Raw genomic sequence first — 17,682 nt, 5'->3', positions numbered from 1 at the left:
TTCACGAGTGTCTTCACAGCGGCAGACAGAAGGTCATTGTCCAGGGTAGCGTTGTCCTCGCTTTCCAGAGCTTGGCAGGCCCGCAGAACCAACCCAGCATCTTTGCTAAGACGTTCTAGGGAAAATCTTTCCCCATAAGGCGTAGGGTGGGTTCTCAAAGCTAGCAGCGCTTTTAAAGCTATTTCTGCCGGAAAGTAAAAAAATGCAACCGTTGGGGGAGAAGCCTTCTAATGTGAGAATGAATAATAATTAACTATAGGTGTGCTCAACTAACCTTGTTCATACATTCTTCACATTTCCCACAGGGCTGCTTGAACAACTGGGGGACCGACGTGATACCCGAGCAATCGTCTTTAAAGCATGGAAGTACACCCGAAACCTCCTGGAAGGGTTCGCCCTGGGCATCTTTGCAATTCTCGTAAACGTAGCATATTCTTCGGCACATGGCGGTATAGGTATGAGCGTGTCTGTATTTCCAACTGAGAAATACAAAAGTGGACGAAGTGGCAGTGAGCTTTCACATGAAGTTGATTAATGCACAACGGGCCTTTTGTATTTGAGGGCGAGAAGAGATACGCAGTCCTTCACAAGCTTCTTCCATAATACTCAATGCCAGTTGGAGAAGCGGGATATGTGGAATGCAGGCCATGACTAGCTTTCTTAGCTAATAGCCAGAATTATCCCGACTCGCGATGGAGATGGTCTAATAATTGTCCATGGCCAACGTAGGTAGTCTGAACTATTTCCAGCATTACAACCAGGGCTTTACCCGAAGTCTGAGAAAAACGAGACTGGTGCGATCGTCCATTTCATAGCGCCGCATCCCATTAGCGCTGCATCCACCGATCCAACACGTCGTGCATGATACCCCTGTCTAGTGGGCACATTTTGCGAAAATGTGCCCACTAGACAGGGGTATCATGCACGCTAACTGCGTCCGAGCGCTGTCAGCTTGAGGGACTACGGTGAACGATCACCACCAATTTTGCAGTCATCCAACTCATCGCCTATTCCCTTTTTCCCCCTTGGAGACCTCAAGAACTCTTCCCTTCGGATATTGTTAAAATGTCTGAAATCGAGGCAATTGTACAGGCTACTCACGTTCTGTCAGGGCTGTCTGTTATAAACATTCAAGACCTGCTTCCATACCAAAACAAATTAGAGAATACGCTGCGAATCCTCGAGCGAAGCCTGGAAGCTATTCAACGCCGGTCTTCGCAGCTCAGTGGCAGCGTCAAGCCTTCGCTCCGACCATATTCACCGACATCCTCTCCTGATCCTCAACCACCATTTCAGCATGGCAGCGACGAGCCTTCTCCCCGGCCATCTTCTTCTTCCCAACCCTCGACACCGCGCGCCGATGAAAGGAACAGTTTGGTTTCTGACGAGAGCGAAAATCTTGGTTCGGACGCTCGAAGTCTATTACAGGCGCTAGGTGATTCCAAGCGGTCCAAAAAGATACTCGATTACTTATCTTCGGGCTCTGATCCAATAAATGGAAGTCAGAATGACTGGATCCAGGAAGATCCTCGGGTAAACGACATCAAGTTCTGTTCAACTAACCGTTCGCTTGATGCAAAGTTTCGACGTGGTCTAGGTCAACGGTCCCTGGCCATAGAATACGACGAATGGGAGCAGAAGATCTTCAACACTTCAAGGGTTTCCGAACTCTGTCGAGATTTGTCTGCGGCCGACCAACACGATGGCCATATCAACCAATTTTTGAGAGAGAACACTCATCGATTCAAGGATGAAAAGTCCGCATCACACGGCATCAGGCATGGAATCCGACTGCTTGTTTTTGAACGAACCTACGAACATGTCGGAGTTTCGGCGATCTTGATATTAGTATACAGTCAGTTCAGGAGCGTGAAATACAAAAACTACCTCTTGTTGAAGGAGTTGCTTCAGAAGGATCATTTATGGGGCTCATTGGCAAGCGGCAAGTCGTCATGGTTCAGGCAATGTGAGAAACAATACGAAGGTAAGTTCCCTCGTGATATGTTCGAACTCTTCTTATTCAGACCTTTAGCAAGGGTCAAGACCTGGCAGAAATTTCAAGCTAGCTGGCAACCTACTTGCGGAGGACAAAAACGCCAGCGGACCACAGATGTGCAGTTGCTGAGCCATCAATTGCCGCCTAATGCATATCCAGTATTGCCAACCGATATTCCGGAAAATCACGACGAACAGCCAAATGGTCACACAGCACAGACCGTTGGAAGCTCGACTATTGAGTCGAATAATATCATACAATTTCAGTCGCACACAAGCACGCAAGATATCCAACAGTCATTTCACGCTGAGGATGACACAACTACGGCCATATGTCCAGCCCCACTGTCTGCTTATCAGTCATGGGCTCCAAATCTTGACCATCAGTTTCTTGTTACAGAGTCCTCGACGCCACTGAGTTTGACAGACCGAGGAGAAATAACTCGTGTGCATCCCGTACATGACCCTGGTTCTCAGCCGCGATTAGAAGGCCCACAGAGGGGGACCCCACCAGTCGGATCGTCTCAACTTTGCGACACAAGAGTCGGAGGTGGGCTAGCGCTCGCCCAGCCTAGTCCTCTGACTCTTGCCTTTGATGAACAGGACTTAATTGAGCAAATGGTAACACGGCCATACAACTGCAGTACAGCCGTTCAGATAGCATTTGACGCATCCATGGCCCTGGACTACTTATCAACAGGGGACTTCTTCAATGAATAAAGTCATGAGTTTGGGTATGGAAACAAAAAATCGTCCTTGTGCTGATAAAGGCTGCCAAGGCCCTTCTATTTTCCCAACTTAAAAACCCATGCTCCTAATTTTCCCACTTTCCCGGCCTCACTTTCAACCAACAAAGAACATTCACCGGAGACATGGTAGTGCCGTTTCATTTCAACGGATTTGTTGCCAATTGTCACTTTGCCTGAGATGTAGAATGGAATTATTGTCATGTACGGTCGCCCAACGGTGGTCTCCCCGAGGAAAAAAACTTGGATAGCAGGTTTGATGCCCTTATATTCGAAGCCATGTTCTTTGCGATACCGGGTGCCCTGTTTGGATAAATTAGAGATGATGAATTTTAAGACCAGTTCGTAATTTCTTACCGCGGACAATTTTTCCACTTTTCCGATCACCTCGCTACCCAGGCCTTCGACCACCATTGTTGCGTATCTCCTATCCGTTGGGATCGAAAGTGATTTTGCGACAACGCCGTCCGCTCTGCATGCGTCATTGTAGAGGCCTTCATCGCAGGCCGGTATTTCCATGGACTCCACTTCACACGCGTCGGCCATGGCCATTAATGTTGGGCCCTGAGACCGGGAAGACGGTGGTAACAAGGGTAAACTGAGGCCAGAAAAATCTGCGGACATGTTATTTCACAAGGTTCTCGTTTTTCTTTTTTAGCATGAGCCACTTGCGTCTCAGAATATATGTGGCGTGCAAGCCAAAATATGTGTTGATGAAATTCCGCGGGGCAGTTAGGAGGGGTCGATTCTAGTCCGATAGACAAGCGCTGATAAAATCGATCACATGTTGCCTTCGTGTCAGATGACTTTTAGGTAGTTACTTAAACTTACCGCCTTGCTGATATGGCATCGCTGTCAATGCAGAAACTAAAGGCCAGGACTCAACTAATATTTTACAGGCTTGCAGATTTCCGCGAGTTTTTACACTGCGATTTTGGTATAATCCGAACAATATTTTTCCGATGGTATTCGGAGCCTTTTGGGTTGAATGCTTTGGATGATGTGGAAGCCCAAGAGCTCCACTTTCCAATGACACACACCTCAATCTGGAGTGCCCATTGTATGGCAGACTATTCTGACGGAGCAAGTAAGAAGAAGTGCCAAAACCAAAGCCTAGCTGGTGGCCTCCAGATGTCAGCTATGAGTTAAGTGCGGTATCAAAGTCAAGTACGAGATTAATGATGTTCCTATCCTGCCCCATGGAGTTCACGTTAACATGAGTTATAGAGCAATGTGATGTTTTGGTAGAGATTCTGTACCATCTCGACATAAACACGGTTGAAAATTCTATTAATAAAGCGCAAGACCCGATGCTACCTGAGGGTGCCCGATTGATGCTTCAGGAGTTTTGTCGAATTCGAAAGTCCCAAATCGAATACGCGAATGGCCATATTGGTATGGATCTCAAATTCAAGTCCAATTTATATTCTAATAGTGAACATGCAAGTCAATCGCCAAGTGGAATTCAAGTACATAAACCCACCTCGCATTCCATACAGTCCATAACGGCAGCAGCATTATGTATTCAAGTGGATGCTTTGAAGGATAGATCTGCCAGCTCTGGCTCACCGCCGTTCCCACTGTCTTGAGCTGGATAATTTTAAGTTTGAGGCAATTTTTATTTCTAATTTCTATTTGTTACTCTTTTATGGGCGTATCCGTTGGAAGGTCAGTATGTCTAGAGGGGCTAGCTGGAATACGACATTATGAGCCAGAACTTCTATAAGCGGCCTTTTCAGCTGAATAAACTAATAATGCCAAATTCTATAAGAAGGACCAGCAGACCTCTCACGATTTACCCCAGGGAATCTCTGGCAACCTTTTAAGTCCTTCAGGTATTCATCACCTCACCATGTCCCAGAGGCAATCCCTACGCAGGGTTTTACCGGCAGACGAAGTTTCCAACACCCCGGTTCTAAGCATGGGCTCATCGGATGAACGGCGACACATAGCTTCTATGGCTTGCAAGGAATGCAAGAAAAAAAGGACCAAGGTCAGAAGTATAAGACCAAAACCTGATAGATTGAAATAACGAATCTTCTATAGTGCTCGGGAACAACACCATGTACGAGCTGTGTAGCCAGGGCTTGCTACTGTATATACGAGCCGAATCGTGATCGAAGACGAAAATCTTATATGGCTGGGCTTTCAGACTCCCAAGCTGCTTTCCATAGATTGGTCAACCGGATTCGCTGTGGAACAACCGGCGATCTATTTCAGCTAGTGTGGATGATTCAACAATTTTCGACAGATCAAGAGGCAATCAGCTATCTCGTACAATTGCGGGATGGACAGTAGCCTCCGTCCTCAAGCCTTCCTTTCTTCGCGGGCCGCTTCCTGGAACTGCTGAACTTGGTTTGAACGCGTAACCAAAAAGATCCTTCGTCGCAACGGATAGACTTTGCGTCGTTATCACAGCACCGGGGAGTATCTTGGTACGGTGGAAATTCATTAATTGCCTAGATAATATGCTGCTAAAACGGTATTATATAAAACAAGTAAATGAAGAATCTCAACTAATTCATTTCTTATAAATATATATAGATAAAAGCGTATAGGATCCATATTTATGATTACCTAAAATAGTCTCTTCAGAGCACAAGTCACCTACATCAAAGTGCAGTGAATGAAAGCCCTAATTTCCTCTCTTACCTTGAATAGATTGGACAATGATATAGTATCCCTTGAGACAATTTTTATATCTATTGAAGTAGATACTTTTTGGGAGCTATTGCTTGCGTTGGTCTGTATGTTACTCTGCCGTATTGGTTATAGAGTATCGTGGAATTCTTCCCTATCCCTGCCTTGTTCCTCCTGGGTACCCTAGGCTGGTGATGAATTGTTTTGGGGGGGGGGTAAAAGAGAGATGAAACCCAGTTTAGAAGTAGTGGGGGAAATATAACATGGGGGATGCAGGCCGTGATTGCCTTCAGTCAGGACTGTCGTGACTTATGGAAGAGAGAATTTTGTAACTTAACGACAGTATAAAAGGAAACACATATCCTTTATAAATATCAGACGGTGTCTACAATTTATTGTGACCTCTTACTCGCAAAGAATTATCGTTGGTGTACAGATATGGTCAGTAGAAAGTCTATCCGCTGGTTCCGTTTCTCTATTCTAACTTAAAAAGGCTTCTTTACCACGCAGTTTATTCCGAGTTCCGGCAGCATGGGCCTTGAAATCTGTCCTGGCTTCAAAAACTAGCCCACACTACCGGGGGGGAACGCTTCCACGTGAAAGGCTCAGTCAGGACGCTATATACGTTCTAGATGCTTGCGAGGCTCTGCGAATGGCATATGACCAAGATGGCATACTTATTGATGACGCAATCTTGTTGGCCACGGCAAAGACACTTGTGGAAATTCTGAGTGTTGTCACGCTCCGGAAATTGTCCCATATAGTTTGGCATTTCGATGCAAGTTTGCACGACGATGCATCTCATTACCAGCCATCCTGGGCCCTCGATCGTTTTCTGGAACAGCCCATCGATGATGCACTTTGGAGAACCCTCCATGCACGATGCGACAATTCTCGTGGCTCACTGAATGATTTCAAAGCCTCTCATGACTTTTTGTTGTCCAATACTTGGCTCAGTTTCTAGCGATGCTTCTTGTGGGATCAATGAGGAACTTATCTACTTCCCATCGCAGATGACTTGCTGTGCCCTTGAGGTTCCAAATTACGCTTGCTTTCGCATTTTGCACCTTTGATTTACCTTGTTGATCTGAATTGGGCAGGTAGTTGAAAAAACCAGGCGATCCATAGCCATTACCTCTAGAACTGATTGCCAAGCTGGGAAACAGAAGTACACGGATGATGTATTGATCTGTATGTAGAGCTGCTTGAGCTTCTCTTTCGTCTTGCAAACTGCGGATCCTCCTCGGCATATAGTTGTTTCCGAAGACTATCTGAAATGTTACATCTTGTACTGTATTCTTGCTAAAATCAAGCTGTTATGTTTTTCCTTCCTCTCGATCTGGCAGTGGACACTAGTTCTAGGAGGCGTTACCGATGACCGTTGCCTTTAAAAGTGAACAGTTCGCCGATATTGATTTGTCATGTATAAACTCCTGTGAGTTCATCACTTGCCCATGAGTCCCCTCCAGGTGGAAGTGACGACAGACGTGATCCGAGTTCCCAAGAAGCAGCATACTCTTTTTCAAATGATAATGGGAATTTGGTTGACAGGGGTGACCTTTGTCAACCAAGTACGATCCATGGCTCTACCCCCTTAACTACACCAGATGATGCAAATTCTATCTCGGAAGCTAGGACTGTTGCCTCTCCAGTTGGGTCGAGTAACTACGAAGCATACCATTCCGAATGTTCGAGTAGTCCTATGTCAGATTTTCCGCAATACTTAAGATCTATCGAGGCAGCCATATGGCCCCACAGTCAGCACTCGGAAAGCCCGCAGGTCGAAGCCAAATATGACAATATACACTCGCAATTAGAACTGGACCCTTTAACACCAGGCTTCGAACGGTCACTAGCCAAAACGATGAACGTTTTTCACTCCCTAGATAGCTCTATTCGACCACCAGATGCGGCGAAGACCTTCTTGTCAGCACTAGACCTAATCGTTGTTTTCTTGTGGAACGAGGCAACGTATATAAAGCTTTCTGGACAGAGATGGATTTTCGAAGAAGTCATGAACCTACTTGCAGACCGTGACTACTGCTTCATTTGGATAGATGGACAAAGGGTCGTCGTCAACGACGTAAATGATATTTGGGCAATAGGCCAAGAAGCAAGACTTGTATTTGCCGGTCCAAAGATAGGTTACATGGATGAAGAGTCTAAAGAATCTTTCCTGAATTGGGTCGATGATATGGCAATTAGAGAAATTTAAGTCATTCTTATCTTCAATCTATAGAAGACACTTCGGAGCATTCATTTAACATGGTTGGATGAATTGATTTGCAACTTTGCTAAGTATCTGTATTCGTACACTTTCTTGAGAGTGGCCGCGTCATCATGTTTGCAAACCTTGATTCTCGACGTATTATTTTAAGGTAACAATATTTCTCTCGGCTCATAATGTCATGATTGGTTGCAGAGCATTTGTCAACTTGGCTAAGTCTACGGCCCTTCTGGAGATCGGGAAGAACAGAATCTCGGCGGATCTGACAAGACAGATTGCGTAAATTTTCAAGGAATAAGTACAAACTTGATATAGGCATTCTAGAGCACGACGCTCAACAAACGAAAAACATCCTTCCTTGTTGACCGCCAACATCTGGGATAACTGCACCAGAAAACTTTAAACTAGCCGCCAACCTGGATGACACTTGGCTGTACACCAGACGTGGAACCGTTTGCTCCGGATCCACTACTACCATCATCTTTTGGTTTATGAGACTTCTGGCGACATTTGGGACAGATATCACGACGGTTTGTACTCGAGGTTTTTGTTGTGTCCCGGATCGGATCGCAAAAAGTTGGCGGTGTGCGGCCAAGAGCCTCTGTGCACATGTGGCGAGTAGAAGTCGGGGGAAGATTTACTCGATGCCTGCATCTTGAAAAGTATACCGGTGCGGGGTGTTCCCACCAGCACATCTTGAGGACTTTAAAATAGACAAAGGGTGATTCCAAATCCTAAAAGCAGGATAAGTAGGAAAATTCGGCGGCTAACCAGACACACGTACGATAAGAGATGTTTTTATTTTGCAATAAACGATAAAGAATTGTATCTGGGAATTGGTCGATATTTATGCTCGGGAGGGGTAGTTAGGCCACTTTCAGATTTTCAGAAATTACTGATTACTTATTGGGAAATTTGACAGAAATATGAAATATGCAGGAGGTTCGACCACACCCCGGGAATGTCAGAGAATTTTATTGGAGGATCGCAGCAGTGGAGCAGATACTAGCTGCATCTAAGGGAAGTGCACATTACTCATTTTATCGTTGATCAAAGCACTTAAAAGATAAATGCAATCATGCAATTTTTCCCATCAAGATAGAATGCATTTTTGACGGAAGGATGGTGCCCATTAGGAGTGAGTTGTAGGTCTACTTTACTCCCTTGATGCAAGCGTGCGCGAGAGCAACAGCTGACAGCCCAAAGGGCTGCGTAGAAGAGTGGTGGTGAACGTGTAGCTCAGAGAAAGAAAAAAATTGTTTGTAAACGGGAGATGAATCACGTTTACTTGGGGGTTCCGTTTATTTTGCCTCATTTGCATAGTTATATTCTTGGGAGACCAATAAGGGGCTTCGCACTACGACCCATGAAAGTCGTTCGGTGGGCTGGCGACCACCAAGTTATATATTAGAGCGAACTACATCGGGCAAGGCAAATTAATTATCATCAAGTCCTATTAGTTCTAATGGGGAATATTCACGCCCACAGAAAAATAAACCGGGGAACCACAACAATTATCTGAAATCATGATCCTAGACCTTGCAATAAAAAATGGGCATCTTCATTCAAAGCATCCATACTCGCATATTCTCCCCGCCAGCACTTCTCAATGATACGTCCACAAAACAACTTGCCCGTCTCTGGAAGGGCTTGCGGTTTCGGCCAGTGCAAATTCTCCGGGTCAAAAAAGTAATATTTGTGAGCCCGCCAGACAGCGATTGAGTAGATGATCCAACCAAGGTGGAGGATTTCGATCCTTGCAGTCAAATCGTTTTCACATATGGTGTTGACATCAGCCGTGATTGGTAGCAAAATGGACTGACCAAAGTCTGCAAGTTTGAGTTGATCCTCGACGACCAAAATATTGCGAAGAGCGACTTCGTCCAAGAACACTCTACGAGAGTGCACGTAGGATAAAGTCTTTGTGAGAGATAGTATCCAATCAACCTTAAAAGAACATCGAGGTTCCGGGCTGGCCTTGATGTACCTCTCAAGATCGCCTTGCTTCGCAAATACTAGCTCGATTCCATATTCGGAAAAACAGGTGCAAGAGATGACTCCCTTGTGGTAACCCAGACGTTTATATATCTGTATTTCGTGGACCAAAGTTGACCGATTGATGTCATTCATATATTGCGTATTGAAGCAGTCGGATTCGGTGAGATTTTCGAGAGGATAGATCTTGGCTTTCTTCACGACCCTTTCCTCATCAACCTTGAAAACGACACCAGTTAACCCGACGCCAACAACGGCAAGACCAGCGTAAGGATCATGGGGAAATTGTCGGTATAGGGTCGTTATTCCAGAGAAATCGGTCGGAGGGGATCGATTATGTCGTGACCAGGGTTTCGCAGAAACCTGTTAGAAATTAGCAAGAGGTGTTCTCCTGAATTTGGGGTTGCCCACTTACAACTGATGGTAAGAGCCGGTGCAATCCCGAGTAAAGAAAGTGCTGTAGAACAGACAGTAGAGAACAGAAGCAAGTCTTTATTTGTAAAAGCATGTCTGATGAAGATGAAGAAGCAGTTGGCAGGGATAATTAATTCGACCTGAACTGCCCTTCTGGTTCCCCTTAAAAGTCATCGCGCTGCAGTGAGAGAATTTACTAAGCCAAGAACTGTCTGGATCAATATATTTCCCGATGCCGATTCTTGCCTGCAGAATCAGGCAAAAGGAATCCGTCATGTACTCCCTCTTGCTAGTTTTTGCCACTGCAGAATAGATTTTTATCATTGAATTTTAAGATACTACAATTTCAGGTCAGCACTCTTCAGGTTCGTTTTCATCAAACAGCAAAAAAAGTTGGGCACAGTTTTGATGCCCAAGTGATCAATTGATTAGTCAGATCCACTATCACATGATATTTCCGATGCCCCTCTTCCCGTCAATAGTTTCTTCACTCTTCAAGCTTCTATGAGTTACTTTTCGTGCTACAGAGTATGTCTCGTACGCCCTGGGATTTGCCACGTAACTAACATCGTCAAGCTACTAATATATGCACCTCCCATGCTTTGTTCGACAAGCTCTCTCCCCTTCAACGAGACCGTTTCCTACCTTTCCTGATCAACATTACTTCTATGAACACCTGGGTTGGGAACCTACCCGCCTTCGTGAATAACTCGCCGTTGCAAAGACCGATTGTATCCCTCGCCGACTCGCGTGGAGGGCCCTTTATCATATGGCTACTTTACATACCCTAAGCGTACAACACTGTGCTGAAGACAATGAACAGCTCGTGAGGTTATATAAGAATGAGGTACGTGATGAGACTAGCGATAAAAGAACGAAGGCTGAACTTCTTCCAGACCAAATACTTTGATGCAGAGATGGAAGGTACTGGCCCAGAGAAAGACTGGATAACACCGGATCCGTTCTTGGTATGGGGACCCTTCGACCACACAGCCGCCATTATCATCAGTGGAAACAGTGGTGTTGTCAGCATTTTGAAGGGCAATGACTGCATAAGGAGCTATCCAGGTGGAAATTCGATGGATGATACCATAATGGTGTTTCTTGAGATTGGATTCTATTGTTGGAGCATGAAGGGCTCTCGTGTAAAATTTATCAAACGACCAGAGAGGCAAGTTGGATAACCTTGATTAAATCACACTATGCCATATACTTTCGCATGATCTGGCTGGCGATCTCCAATGGTATAACCATGTACGGTTGTTGAAGGAAAGGGTCAGGGAGAACGATCTGCAGTTGGTCGCCATATCCTTCCTTAACAGTCTCTTGTAGAACTTCTATTGCTGCAAGTTTGACGGGTATAGTGATAGGGACTCCCGGCTTAATTTGATCTAGTCATTCTCGTTAGCAACAACATTAGATAGAGAACGGAAAACATACTTCCATGAGCCGGATGCGCCTGGGCACTCAAGACACTATTTTCATTTATCTCTTGCGATGCAGTGCCTGTTTGCGGATCCAAGCCTTCCAATGAATGAGTCAATTGGTTCTGCGGTTCGTTATTGCCTGAGTTCATTAGCGGCACTCAAAGAACTGCCTAGGTAGTGAGACTGAACCTCCAGCGTTGTCAGTTTGGGAAAGATGTACTCCGTTAAGTGATAAGTTATCCGTACTTGGGATGTTGTATTGAGCAGCCAGAGATGACAGATGTTCAGAGTCAAGTCGAATGCTTGTAGTGGCAATATATCGCACCAGTGTGATCCTGTCTCTCTCATTTAATGTGACGGCTTTCGTCTTCCCGATGGTTGCAGAGCACAATACGACCATATTTCTACCGAGTGGCCCCGATGCCGTCCGTACGTCGCAAAGGAAGTTTTGATAGACTTGAAATGGTCGTTCGGTCTGTTCAGAGGTCATGATGCGAACCGCATTTGAAACGAGCGTGGAGGCCCTTTTCCCGCCAAAACGGCCCAGGACCCTCACGTCCTCTGCGACTTTGTGGATTTTTTCGCATATGTCCTTGAGACCAATGGGCATCTCAGAGTGCTGCTTTGTGCGATCATCTTGGTCTCCGCCAGCCATGGTAGACAACGATGGATATTTCTGAGAACTTGTTGAGAAACTGGTCAACAATACTGTGTTGGGTAGTAATTAGGCAACCAAATAACCCCTCAACCTGTGTCGATTAGTTAGTTAACTAGCCATCACATGTCTCTGAGTCAGCACTTGTACGCTAGTTATCTACTCAGTAAATACTCAGTAAATACTCAGAAACGACCAATTCACCCATCTAGTACTCAGAGCTTACTCGAAAACTAATGATATCTTACTGAGATGTTTACGGTTACCAGGTTCCAGTAGTAGACATTACTCGATGATCGCAATAGTACATCATTCCTAAATCGCCTAAGTGACTGAAGAAAGGTCTGGCCGTGCTGGAGACTATACCGAACTGCAGGGGATCGATTTCCCCATGCTCAGTCGAACGATCCCCCTGCAACAAAACATCCAAATTCATGCACAGTGCTCTCAAATCAGCATGGGATCTTCAAATACAGGCAGGTCTAGCCCTACCGGACGAGAGGTGAACTGTTGTGGATATTGCGCCCCAGCTTAGGTAGATGAGATATTTTACGCAGAACAAAGAGTGGCATTACCGGCATAGACGACCAGGGTTACGAACATATAAAAAGAAGCAATTCCTCGAGCTCTCATCGTCCTATTCTAGTCGCCGGGACATTTCATATCAGTTGCCCTGCACAGATATATCAACCATTCAGATTGCACAACATGGCCTCAAAGACTTCCTCTCCCTGCCACGAAGGCTTGACGCCGCCCGATAGTCCAAGGGAGTCGCCTATGCCTCTAGCTACCTTGAACGATCTGAAGCATCTCTTTGGTGTGTTCCTTGAAAAGGCGCTACTCGAACCTACCAGCCAAGTTCCCCCAAACACGCCCGTCTCCCAGCACCATTCCCAACCGGGTCCCGACATGGCTCAACTGAAGCAGTTGCTGGTGAAACTCGTCCACGATAGATATCCTTCAGTTGAAACCATTGAGGCAACTCGGCCTGCTCAGTCTTGTTTTGTGAGCAATGAACAACAAGGGAACTCTGAGGCGGCGGAGGCAATTGATCTTGAAAGTCCGATCAGAACTACTCCGGATGATTTCAAATCCTTTGAGAAGTGGGCATCTCAAAGATCGGCACCTCAATTCAAGAAAATCGTGGAAACGTACGAGCCGCCAGCCACATTTCCTTTCGGAGAAATATGCTGACACTGGTCTAGCTGGGACAAAGACGCATACAAATACAAGGTTGCCGAATCAGTGGAGAGCAGCAATGATCAGGACGATCTTTGTAAGTATGTATTCGTTGTCCGTGAGCGTGTTGGTACGTGATGTCTTTGTATACCGGGCCGAAAGTCTACTAATTATAATCAGACCGGAAATCCGAGGAGGTGACGCCGTATATTGATATCAAATCGGAATGGTTGCGTGATATCCTGCGTGGGGTGATGCAAAATATCAAGGCTATTAGTCTGATGGAGAACGAACCATCGGTAAATCAAAACAAAAATACCTCTAGAGCGAGAGGCTGACCCGAATCAAGATCGAGCAGAATATACTGTTCCATTTTCTCGCGGAGCTCGAGGAATATGCGGAAGGCTTGAAAAACGACCCGAAGTTTGACATCAAGCATATAGAGCATCTCGGCCTACTCATTGAGCACCTCAAGTATACATATGCTTCCACCTCGCACCGCCTTCATTCAATGCTGCAGCATAGCCATATTACCTATGACCTCCTCTGGGCGCTCTTCAAGCCTGGCTCCCATGTTTTTGCCACGTGCTTCGGCACAGGAGAGCAACGATGTGTCGTATTCGATGCAGGCCAAGAGATGACTCAAGATAACATCACGTTCTTCAATCTCGAGTGCCGCTTTCTTGATTATGACGGAGTCAGATTTGGTGAAGCTGGTATCTTTTTGCGAATTCTTAAATTCCGTGGATCCAAGCCAATCAAGGAACTGGAGGCCTTCCCTCTCTACCATCATCCGAATCACGAACAAATCCGCAAAGACCTTATAAAAAGCGGTCAGAAGTTCCGTGACTTAGCTGGTTCACATATCCAGTATTGCAACGGGAGCGCATTCTTTATGAAAAATGGAAAGCCTATTAAACTAAAAATCAACAGTCGAGTGGGAGTTGACGCAGCCTTTTTCCGAAAAATGCAGCCGAATTACTCCCGACCGCGGTTGCACGATATCTGGGCAGAACGAAAAGATGGTATTGCTATTATTGACTTTGATACATTTGTTGGGAATGATCGTGAACAAGAAAAAGAGAAAATGCAGGAAGGCAGTGTCGATGCCCATCAAATGGGCGAGAGCGACTTGTTGATCTGCTGCCCGACTGTCTGCTGCTTTAGTTTTAAGGAGAAGATGTTCTGTAAGTGTCATATGGTACGAGGGTTGTCGTTAAGTCTAACAGAGATAGTGGAATGTGCGGCGGGTGCTCTTGCGGACGTGCAGTGGTCTCCGGGGTCCTTTGAGTGTCTCAAGATCCCGTCAAAGACCAAGACGCTGCTCTCCTCACTGGCTAAAACTCGGTTGGACCTAGTGCCAACTCTGCCTTTTGACGATATCATTGATGGCAAGGGCCGCGGCTTAAACATCCTTTTACAGTACGTTGGCAGAAACCATCCAAGTATTGCTTCCTTTCTGACTTCTTCAACTTCTCCAAGTGGTCCGCCGGGTGTTGGGAAGACGTTTACAGTCGAGGCAACCGCAGAGCGGTTCAACCTTCCTCTTTATTCCGTAAGTATCGTTCTTTGCATCTACCCGGGTTTCGTTAACCTGCCTAGATATCGGCTGGTGAGCTCGTGGTAGACCATGGTGATTCAAATGCCCTTGAACAACAACTTGAAAATATCTTTACAATTGCCAAGCACTTCAATGCAGTGCTTCTTTTGGATGAGGCAGACGCGTTTATGGAACAGCGTACGTCCTACCACGACAACCACAACCGTCTCGTGACCGTTTTTCTCCGAAAGTTGGAATACTACCAAGGCATTCTTTTTCTCACAACGAATCGGATGATCCAGTTCGATGAAGCCATCATAAGTCGGATCCATTTGACCATCAAATACCAGGGTCTGACAAGGGAGTTTCGCAGAGAAATCTGGAAAAACTTATTGTCCAAAGCACAGACTATTCAAGGACCTGCCATAGTTGGCCACGATGAGTTGCAGTTGCTAGACAACTTCTCACTAAATGGGCGAGAGGTTAGTTCACCACAACGCTAGCCAATGTTCACCAGCTAACCGTCATCAGATCAAGAACCTTACTTCTATTGCACATGCACTTGCCACGGTCGAGGAACAGCCAGTGAGCTATAAATATCTGGAAATGGCTGCGGAATCGAATGAGAAACTTTCGGAAAAATTCGGTCAAGAGAGTCGTGTTGAGAGTATGTATGTCTAGGACCGACGGGACTAGTCTTCGGGGTCTCTTATAGCAGTAAAGTTCAGTGCACGACAGGTTCAAGGGTTTCTAGATTACATAGTGAATATAAATCTGTGGCTTTTCGGCTTTGGCGTGATCGAAAGATCGTAATGCCCATCTTCTTCTCCATCGCGCGGTGGCCTGATACCCCTTTTAGGATATGCATAGACTTATCTTGCTTGAAACAAGAGTATAATACAACCAAGATGTATAGCACCCTGAGAGAAACCTAACAGAAATGGTATTAGAATGAGAAACTGGGATTGTATCTAGGTTGGAGCTATATAGGACATCCTTACGGGGTAACATGGGAGGACATTGACAGTAGGTTATTTTCAGCTAACGCATGTCAAGAGAAAGGGTCACTTGGGAGGCCGAGAACAGAAAACTTCTTTCGAGAGTGTTGTGATATGAGGCTGGTGCAGGCCAGGAATCAAGCCGCACCATCGGAATTAATTCCCGCATTGAGTATACGAGGAACCAAGTTGATTGAAAATCAACTTGATCTTCTCATTGTATATTTAGCCTCATGTTTCCCTCTAGATTAAAATTAACACAATTCCTCTGAATTACAACAGAGAGGATTCCGCTCTCAGTCACAGCATGGCCAACTGAAGAGCATAGGCGGCACAGAAGACCACACGTCATATGAGCTGGCTCTTAGTACTACTTCTCTCCTAGTCCAAACATTTTAGGCCTAGATCAGTCTCGAGATAGTTTAGAGGCGGCGAGGGAATGCCAAGCTCGGCCAGACAGCGACGCTGTCCCAGTGAGTGTTGATGGTATTGGCTTGTCAGCTTGCTGAAATAGTGGGTAACGGAGTGGTCTTCTATTCGTTGGTCCTTGCCATGCTGCCTGAGCGAGCTGCCGATCCCTGTTCCCCAATCGCCTTTTTGGATAAACATTTCTCCTTGATTGAGTCTTACAATTGTGCCATGTACGTCTCCTCGCACTGTCGTGCCTACCCTACTTTTGAACTTGTTCTGTCCTTGCGAAAACACTTGCGGAAACACTTGTTGTTTCTTGGTAACCATCATCCAACCTGTCGTTTCATTTGGTTAATTTTCGCACTGCATGAACCGTCTCGTTATCAAATATCACCCCCCTACTAGCCGCTGTCGTTCCAAGCCACATTACCGCGTCACAGAAACAGCAAGCCCCGAATGCGCCACGCAGTATTTCACCCAAAATTTCACATACCTGTCGAAGATGGCTGAAGATACCCGATAATGCTTCCAGGGCTTTTCGGGAGGTTATGGTTGTCCCACCTTCTGGGGAAAATCGGATTCATTATAAAATCTGTTTTGGACTTGCTTCTATAAATAGGAAATAGAGTTCGTGCCTTGACGCTGTGGCTTAATTGATGCGCGATTTCGAGACCCTCGCCCCTGCATTTCTGTAGTTTCGCCTCAAGGATGCCTATGGACTTGATTGGCTTGTCTTCGGGACTTGGGCGCCAGAACACCTGCGCTATGGTCTGGAGAGGATCGCGGCGCTTATAATATTTCCCTCGATAAAGCCATGTAATAGAACCTCTCTTTACGCTTCCTGGAAGCATTAGGATAGTGTTGGCATCGGTCCTGTAGATAATCCGATCGAGCCTGACGGCGTGTGTTCGATTCTTCCGAACGCCTCTGGGGCAAATTTCCTTCGGGATTAAATGTACCTGAGGGCTGGGGGCAAAATAACTGGGCCAAAATAAACTGGCCTAGCCGCCAACAATTCCTGTCACATTTTCGCGAATCCACCCTAATCGTCCCTAATCGTCCCCCTGTTGAATATGTTGAATGTCCCGGTTACTGAGATAACCATGGGGGTTGGGATCACGCGCATACATATATATCTGTCTACCAGCCTCCTTGTATCTTACACACAACATACAATCAACTCCCATCAATAACATGAACACCGAAGCGTCACATATCAATCAACAGAATATCCAGAACCGGGAAAGTAGGTGGGAAAATCATCCTTTTCGTTGCAAAAATGCGCTTTTGCGTTTTTTTACATCGGCGAAACGCCCACGTTGTTAGCTGGCGCATAGCCGACGCTTGGCATTGCATTTTGTGGCTCGCCTTATCTCCGTTGAAACCGAACAGTTGGAATTTTCCAGCCAGGTAAATATTATGAGATAAAGAATATTAACAACGCTTAATTTCTGC

General features: G+C 45.8%; 5 protein-coding genes across 5 annotated transcripts; 2 read left to right on the top strand and 3 right to left on the bottom strand.

Annotated features, from left to right (window-relative positions):
* Window positions 1–1,065: 1,065 nt before the first annotated feature.
* Window positions 1,066–2,032, top strand: NUU61_001285 (uncharacterized protein; the record flags this gene model as incomplete). Its single annotated transcript, XM_056651867.1, has 2 exons — window positions 1,066–1,984; window positions 2,025–2,032. 2 exons carry the CDS (start codon window positions 1,066–1,068, stop codon window positions 2,030–2,032), a joined length of 927 nt encoding a protein of 308 aa, XP_056516717.1.
* A 748-nt stretch (window positions 2,033–2,780) lies between these two features.
* NUU61_001284 (uncharacterized protein) lies at window positions 2,781–3,293 on the bottom strand (the record flags this gene model as incomplete). Its single annotated transcript, XM_056651866.1, has 2 exons — window positions 2,781–3,044; window positions 3,099–3,293. The coding sequence occupies 2 exons, from the start codon at window positions 3,291–3,293 to the stop codon at window positions 2,781–2,783; spliced, it is 459 nt and encodes a 152-aa protein (XP_056516716.1).
* Window positions 3,294–9,132: 5,839 nt separating this feature from the next.
* On the bottom strand, window positions 9,133–10,111 carry NUU61_001283 (kinase-like domain-containing protein; the record flags this gene model as incomplete). Its single annotated transcript, XM_056651865.1, has 2 exons — window positions 9,133–9,966; window positions 10,019–10,111. 2 exons carry the CDS (start codon window positions 10,109–10,111, stop codon window positions 9,133–9,135), a joined length of 927 nt encoding a protein of 308 aa, XP_056516715.1.
* A 1,106-nt stretch (window positions 10,112–11,217) lies between these two features.
* Window positions 11,218–12,099, bottom strand: NUU61_001282 (uncharacterized protein; the record flags this gene model as incomplete). Its single annotated transcript, XM_056651864.1, has 2 exons — window positions 11,218–11,354; window positions 11,691–12,099. 2 exons carry the CDS (start codon window positions 12,097–12,099, stop codon window positions 11,218–11,220), a joined length of 546 nt encoding a protein of 181 aa, XP_056516714.1.
* Window positions 12,100–12,807: 708 nt separating this feature from the next.
* NUU61_001281 (ATP-binding protein) lies at window positions 12,808–15,499 on the top strand (the record flags this gene model as incomplete). The annotated part of the gene is made up of 8 exons (XM_056651863.1): window positions 12,808–13,250; window positions 13,305–13,408; window positions 13,459–13,577; window positions 13,628–14,465; window positions 14,514–14,700; window positions 14,761–14,833; window positions 14,881–15,300; window positions 15,350–15,499. The coding sequence occupies 8 exons, from the start codon at window positions 12,808–12,810 to the stop codon at window positions 15,497–15,499; spliced, it is 2,334 nt and encodes a 777-aa protein (XP_056516713.1).
* Between the last annotated feature and the right edge of the window lie 2,183 nt (window positions 15,500–17,682).

The sequence above is a fragment of the Penicillium alfredii genome (assembly GCF_028826965.1).
Source record: "Penicillium alfredii strain IBT 34128 chromosome Unknown utg000001l_segment0_segment0, whole genome shotgun sequence".
NCBI classification, from domain to species: domain Eukaryota; kingdom Fungi; phylum Ascomycota; class Eurotiomycetes; order Eurotiales; family Aspergillaceae; genus Penicillium; species Penicillium alfredii.
Note: the sequence above shows the minus strand (reverse complement) of the source record. Positions and strands in the feature narration are given on the sequence as shown.